The sequence below is a fragment of the Melanaphis sacchari genome, unplaced genomic scaffold, assembly GCF_002803265.2.
Source record: "Melanaphis sacchari strain LSU unplaced genomic scaffold, SCAv2.0 Contig10_pilon_pilon, whole genome shotgun sequence".
Lineage (NCBI taxonomy): Eukaryota > Metazoa > Arthropoda > Insecta > Hemiptera > Aphididae > Melanaphis > Melanaphis sacchari.
The window spans coordinates 1,917,134-1,924,763 of NW_020270420.1; the positions used below are offsets into that span (position 1 = coordinate 1,917,134).

The 7,630-nt window shown below is 22.7% G+C and overlaps 1 protein-coding gene across 2 annotated transcripts; it reads right to left on the reverse strand.

Annotated features, from left to right (window-relative positions):
• Positions 1-4,931: 4,931 nt before the first annotated feature.
• LOC112603615 lies at positions 4,932-7,252 on the reverse strand. Of its 2 annotated transcripts, none has more exons than XM_025352286.1 (7): positions 6,910-7,005; positions 6,589-6,811; positions 6,456-6,520; positions 6,149-6,289; positions 5,575-5,751; positions 5,199-5,414; positions 4,932-5,128 (listed from the first exon to the last, which is right to left on the reverse strand). In XM_025352286.1, the coding sequence occupies exons 2-7, from the start codon at positions 6,779-6,781 to the stop codon at positions 5,069-5,071; spliced, it is 852 nt and encodes a 283-aa protein (XP_025208071.1). In that variant the 5' UTR covers positions 6,782-6,811; positions 6,910-7,005; the 3' UTR covers positions 4,932-5,068. The 2 variants fall into 2 exon arrangements, with proteins under 2 accessions (XP_025208071.1, XP_025208070.1); XM_025352285.1 differs by lacking the exon at positions 6,910-7,005 and adding an exon at positions 7,061-7,252 and having other exon boundaries at positions 4,934-5,128.
• Positions 7,253-7,630: the final 378 nt, after the last annotated feature.

The following is a 7,630-nucleotide window of genomic DNA, read 5'->3' on the forward strand; positions in this document are numbered from 1 at the left end:
TTTTTTTTTTTAAACACCGCCCGCATTTTAAATATACATTACGTTGCAGTATAACACACTTTGAGTCGGGAGGTGTCGCCTGACGGACTCAATTTATAACTTTACGGATTTCTTTCTCTTTTTCTCTCTATCTCCAATCTCCGGATGTAAATAAATGTTAAAATGTATAAATTCTATCCGTAATTACACTAAAACGAAGGAAACGCTTATAATAAAATTACCTATGTTATAATGGCAGACTGGAAGCTGTAGGTAATGATCTATACTGATTTGATAAATTCCATAAATTAACAACTATTACTTTCATTAATGAATGATTATTCTGGTGTCACTACATAATCGCTGGAAAAAGTATAAACAACGTATAAATGAATAAGAAATTATAGAACTTTAATAGGTACCTACTATATAAAACAAAAAGTATAAGAACGCTAAACACATATAAAATTAATAAATTGTGTTAAATATTTCAAAAAATGGGGAGAACAGCATTGGCAGTCACAAACAAATGCATTTCAAAATGTTAAGCTTTCAATTAATTATAAGACTATATATTTTAGTATAAGCTCAATTATTATAAATTATAGAGTAAATTAAAATTAACTTTAATTCTTTAGAAATCAAAAAATCATCTAAGAACAAATATTAGAAGAAACAGCCATATTTTATTCAAATATAAGACAATATTACATTTAATCATTACAATAATAAAATTATAATTTACCAAGACTTAATTGCAATAAACAAATAAAATACCTACGTATCTACATGTATATATTTTTGCTCTGTCTAAATATGTTATAATTATAATTTATAATAATCATAATAGATCTTAGTTTGGAAAAACAAAAATAGTTTACAATAGGTACCTACATTTGAGATGAAGTCACAATAAGTCAATAATTATCATATTATATTAAGTATACCTAACTATAATATTTATTAAAATTCGATTGTCGAATTTATGACTAACGGTAATGTGAGTGGAGGGGCGAGGATCGAGTGAAATTGAGCGAATAAAATATGTGAACAATACCTACCTAAACTAAAATTGACAAAATTGTCTTGTCTCACTGACAAAATAATTTGCACCGTCACTATATACTATAAATTACAATTAGCTATAAATTAAGTTATAGGTTAACCTAAGTACTGGCCATATAAATGTATTAATTTTTCTTCAATAGACGGATATTGATAATTCACTTTTAAACATACAGATTATAATATTATAATATACTCACCTAATTTTTTAGTTTTTGTAATATATTTTTTGTAGTGGATTACAGGCTTTTATCTGTTTTATTATTGCATAAATAAAAATCAAAAATGTTTAAACCATACCATAATTTTACCTACCTAAACATGCTTACCACCCTAATGTGAATTGACATTTATGCGTAGACACCCGATGAATCCAAGTTATTAATGTATACTACCCAACTAGCTTGTGATTGTAAACAGAACGCAGATATGTGCTAATCAAAAATGTGAACGATGTAATATATTTATAATTTAATTTTGTTAGATACATATATCTAAGTATGGAAATTTTGATTCCAAATGTTTGACACCTGCAACGGCACAATATACTATTTATTTGTTATTCATACAGCGTATACTGCTGGTAGGGTATCTACGTGATAAACCAGTAAGTATAAAAACTATAAATTTTATAGTTTTATCTTTACAGTATAAATCATAGATGAGTGAAATACATGCGCATCTGCACAAAACCAAATAAAGCCATAAAAACACGCTTTATGTTAATTTAAGGATTGTAGACGTCATATATACTCGTATAATACAATACACCTAGATGTCATGATAAATGATAATACCTATATAGACGTCTCCTTCGTACGCTATTTTGAAAAACATCGATTTTAGGATAGTTGAACGTAATAAACGTGCAGCAGTGAGTTTGACCTAAAAATAAGAGATCAGGCAGAAACATTAACAATGACTAATAGAATTTCATGTATACAATAATCTAACTCATTAAAACCAATAAGTAAATATTTATGTTTGTAGTTTTTTTTAGATAATAATGAATCAATAAATATTATTATAATTGAATATTTTTCAAGGTATTTTTAATTTTAAATTTTATGACAAAAATATTTTTTGTCATTATTTTTCTTCAATTTTTTACATTATTATTTCTTGAAAATTGAAATACACAGTTTATAAGTATCAATTTACCTAATTTTTCATTTGACTCCAATAGTTCAAGTTCATTACCTACCTACTTTATAACTATTTATTAATTTATGTAATACTAATACATTTAATTTAAAGTTTTTTAAATTTATATTTCAAACTAATATAACTAACTTCTACTCTAACTTAAGATAGTATTTTCACCAAACTAACTTCTAACCAAGTTAGAAATTTGGTAAATTTCAGAAACCAACTTCTATTCTAACTTAGTTTCTATATTAAAGTAAATTAACTTTAACTATTTGAAAAAAATTACTAACTTGCCCAACTTTGCAGGAATCTACTTAATAACAATATTAATTATAGACAAGATTATCATTCTAGTGTTTTAAAAACAAATAATTTGTTTGTTTTTATTCTTATTATAAAATGACATTTATTTCTGTCTACTTTGACAAAATTTAACTTAAAAATGTTAGCAGTTTAACATTAAGTATAAACTACCCTAAAAACTCAAGAGTTGTATCTTAAGTTTAATAATAAAGACTTAAACATTAAATATAAATAATTATAAAATTAACTGTATTTTAAATTTTAATAGGAATATATGAAAATAAAATTATTGTAATCATATCATTTAAAAATATATAATTTTACTTCCAATCTAAAAAAAAAACAATTTTTAACAATGTAACATAATATTACTATTTACAACTATTAATTAAGATAAAAATTTGGAGTGGAGTTTCCAAGAAATATAAAAAAAATAAACAAGTTAAGTTACCAAAACTGTCTTGGAATTCCAAATAAATTGTATCTAAATATTCAAAAATTTTATACTGAAATAAGTATCAAATAATTTACCAAAATATAAATCTCTTTTAACTAGATATTAGATATAATAAAAATTAAAAAAAATAAATAAATAAAACTTTTAACTAAAAAAAAAATGTGGATTTTTAACATGTCATTATTTATTTTTATTATTATTATTATTATTATTAAAAAAAATTAATTTATGTAAAGTTAACTGGATTTTATGATGCTTTTCTTTGACATTCTTTGCTATACGACATAAACTAGAAAAAATATAGATTAAAAAAAGAACATGTAGTAAAAAATCAAAAGGTATTAATATTATCAAACTATAGACATGAGATGTAACTATAGTTACGTCGTATTATGATTTTTAAAAGGTAAACATATATAAAAATAAGCAATGCATACTTTGAATTTATAAACATAAACATATCTATAAATTATACTTCAAATTAAATATTCATATTAAATATAAAATTACAAAATTAAACTAGACTAAATTATTAATAGTTTTTAATTGCAACCTTTTATTTAAAAAATGTATGTTAAATAAAATAATATGTACTATAAAAATTGCTATCTACATGTTATGTATCATAAAGTTTAAAAATTGTACAATAGTTTCTTACTAACATGAAAAAATAAATAAAGTTTGATAAAACTTTTTCAAATGGTTCTAAATCACTCAACTCACATCACTTCTTCAAATCATGTAATTCCAAACTTTATTTCTGAAGAACACTCTTGACAAGTTATTATTTGTCATAATTTGGATGAAAATATCATGCAAATGTAAAACCATTAAATAATAAGATTTGTGAACCATATAACACAATTAATAATTTCTTATAAATTAAACACATACACTAGGATCGATTAAAAACTTTAAAAAATTGTAAGACATACAATAGCTAATTTTAAATCTTAAAATAAATATACATAATTCTTTAAAAATAAAACAAATGAAAAAATGTCCCATTACCTTTTTTTAAGCGTCATGCAATATGTTTGGCTATAGATCTAATTATTCATGTTCATATAAAAATATTTTTAAAATAATATTATGATGAACAGACATTTTTAAAAATGATAATATAATAAAGCGGTTTTTATGTTTTTGAAATACTAAAAATATACAAACCCATAATAAAAAAAGACTTTTACACTTTTTCAAAGCATTGACATTCTTCCCAGTTTTCAATCAAATAACTTTTATCTTTATATAAATATTTACAATAAATGTCACGTTTAACAAAAATAAGATAAGCTATATGAGAAAAAAAGTTAAGATAACTTGAGTGTAGAATAATATGTAATAAAACTTCCTAATAATTACCTTTTAACAAAATATTTTTGAGAATCAAACAAAATTAATTTAAGAATCATTATAACCAATTCTAGAACTATATTCATTATATGTATAATCAACCTTAAATGTTTATTATAATGAAACATACCAATGATAACTTGTAGTTATTTATATTTTAAATTCTTTGGTCAATAACGTATTTAAAAAATATTTCAACTGGAAAACGTCCTTAAACTAAAATGGCAATAGCAATTTGTGTTAAACAGAAACATACAAATAAAACATACCCATATAAACTCTAAAACTAAGAAACAGTTTTTATTAATACCTTAATTAATCAATACATGGCTTATTAAATTACTATTATTTGTACTTGATTAAATGTTAGAGGTACAATACTTTAATTGCTTGTTATAAAAATATGCAGCTTTATTTATTTTAACTGTAATTAAGTAAAATATTTTTAAATTATAATTGATTTACATGAGCTTAGTAAAGATAACATGACGACAAAGTAAACAAGTTATTACAGTAGCTAAAAAAAAATCACTACTTTTTAATTATTAGACAATAGATAAACTATAATAAAGTACATATTATATGAATATTAATTTAAATTAATAGTAAAGTAAAAATATTTGATCATACATCCAAATATTCATTCCACATGGGTTTAAAATTAAACATTTTTAATACTTTTCAGTATTTCTCATCTTATATTATAACAATTTTTGTATTATTATAAAGTAATAAGAATGTAGTTAATAATTCATAATATTATACCTGTACCATTAATGAATCAGCTAAGATTTGTAAATCTTGTTCAGCTTTTACAAGCTAAAAAACATAAGAAATAATTTTAACCAACAATATTATTAATAAATAGTCTAAATTAATTTAAACTAACCTTATGGATATGTTCTAATTTTGATTCTAAATTATCAGTATGAATCAAATTTTGTTTTTCAGTTAGTTCAAGAAACTCTTGTGGGGTCATTTTAATTGAGCCTTCATTATTTAATGGAGTTATCTTTTTGTTATTAGAGATCTCTATACATTGATCAACTTCTTTTTTTATTGATATTAAGTCCATAAACTCTGTGTTTGAATCTAATTGTTGTTCCTAGGAATAGAATAATATATTTAATGAATATGTATTTATTTTTTATTAATGTTTGAATTTTATCAATAATTGTTATTATTTATTAGCAATTTACAACATACTTAATATATAATATATATTTTGATTATTTACACATTTATATTTTATTTTTATTACCTACCTTACAGTTTGAGAAAGATTTAAAATCACTATTTTCATCATGTATTACTGGATTATTAATGAGCTTGATTAACTGGTCTGAAATTTCATCAATACTCTCACTGTTTTCGTTTAATACCCTTTCAATTTTCAACTTTGACATAAGTTCTGGAGGAAGATAATTTTTATTTTCAGCAGACTAAAAATACATAACAAATAAAACAGATAAATAAGATTAAATGAATATTAAAATAATATAATCTAATATTATCATATGCAAATTCCAAAAACATTGTGTTTAGTAAAATACAATAAAATATGTATCTACATAAGCATTTAGTATTTATATATGTACAAGTAATGTATCTAAACATTTCATTTTTATTTTAAATTAAATAACATTATTTCTTTTTTAGTTTTTTGACCAGACAAGCATTGTTGACCCCACAACACACATGTTATTAGAATGTTTAATATAAAATAAATTGAATAATAGTGTAAATTATGTTTTACCAATTAACACATTTTACGTGATAGGCTGTTCTACACTTTAAACAATAATACTAATGAGTAATGATAAATTCATATTAGCTTACTCGAAAATAATTACTCTTTTCGTAAAAATCATTCATTAGTTCTTCATATCTTGGATATTGAGTGGTGATTGTTGTAGTTGGTATCAAAGATTCAATAATTATTTTCCATGTAGCTATGTGTAACTTTGTTGACATATTACCCTAAGAATAAAAATATATTTTGATTTAATAGAAAATTAGTGTTAAAAAAATTAATTAATTAATAGATATCCCAAATAAAATTCCCAAATTGCTATTAATTCAATTTTTTTATAAAAAATTATAATGCCCTAAAAAAATAATTAATTTATTAAATAACTTTACTTACTTCTAAAAAAAATTGCGCCGTTTTTTTAGTCAACAAACCAAAGGACACAAGTATGTATTCTAAATCTAAAAGAAATTATATATTATATTAGTAACAATGTATACCTTTAACTTGCTTATTATTTAATTATTACCATATGTTTTTGAGTATTCAGACTCAGGATCAATATCCAACAACAATTTATATACCAAAACCTTTATAAATTCATCTCTGCTGGGTCCATTCTGGAATAACAATAATTGAAGATTTTCATCATCAATATCAACTAAGTACATTAAGTCGACCTTGGTGAAACGATTTCGTACCCATTCCAAAAAAGCCTTCATAACGTAGTACTGTGATGTACAGATGATGAACTGGAAAATAATAAAAATTATATTCATATACATAATTAATTAATTTACCACTATCCTAAACATTAGCAAGAGAATAAATAGACACAAACAACACCTACAGGCTTAAAATAGTCTTCTTCAATATTGAGGAACAAACAACGATTTAATTAAAACATTGACTATGATGTTTGTAGATTATTTTAGATGAAAATATTCTACAAAAGTGTTATTTAATTTAGAAATTAAACATTTATTAAACGTATTACTTACTTATTCAATAGATTATTGCAAAATATGAAACATAAGGTTAAAATTGGAATAAAAAATTATGTATACGACTGATTTATTACCATAAGTTTAAATAATAAAATTATTTGTTGATATAATATGTAAGTAATATTAATTATTGGCACGAAGAACGAAGATTTTCAAACAACAATCATCGCTCATCAACGTAAAAATATTATCAATTAATAGTGATACGTTAATCTTAATATACAATTTAATAAATAAAATAAACAAACAGCCTGTTGCTGATAAGAAGACAACCACTCATGAGCGGCAAAACCGCCATGTACCTACATTATTATATTCTGTGCTATATATTTTAAATGTAGATCAATTTTATCTTAAAACGTTGTCCAAATAATAAGTCTCGAAATTTCTCTTCTAAGATCATGGTCTAAATTATTCTATTCAGTGCATTAAACATTCTTAACATAGGAATGCACTTTTATGTGCATCATTTTTTCTACTATCATTACGTTGGCCTTGGCTGTTATCAAAATTTAAATAATAATAAAATTATCAAACCAACAATAAAACTATTCAAGATAGAAG

Coding starts and splice junctions, on each gene's coding strand:
- LOC112603615 (XM_025352286.1), bottom strand. CDS start 6,781: ATGAAGGCTTTTTTGGAATGGGTACGAAATCGTTTCACCAAGGTCGAC. Junction 6,290..6,455: donor CGGCGCAATTTTTTTTAGAA/GTAAGTAAAGTT, acceptor TTTTATTCTTAG/GGTAATATGTCAACAAAGTT. Junction 5,415..5,574: donor AATCTTTCTCAAACTGTAAG/GTAGGTAATAAA, acceptor TTCTATTCCTAG/GAACAACAATTAGATTCAAA.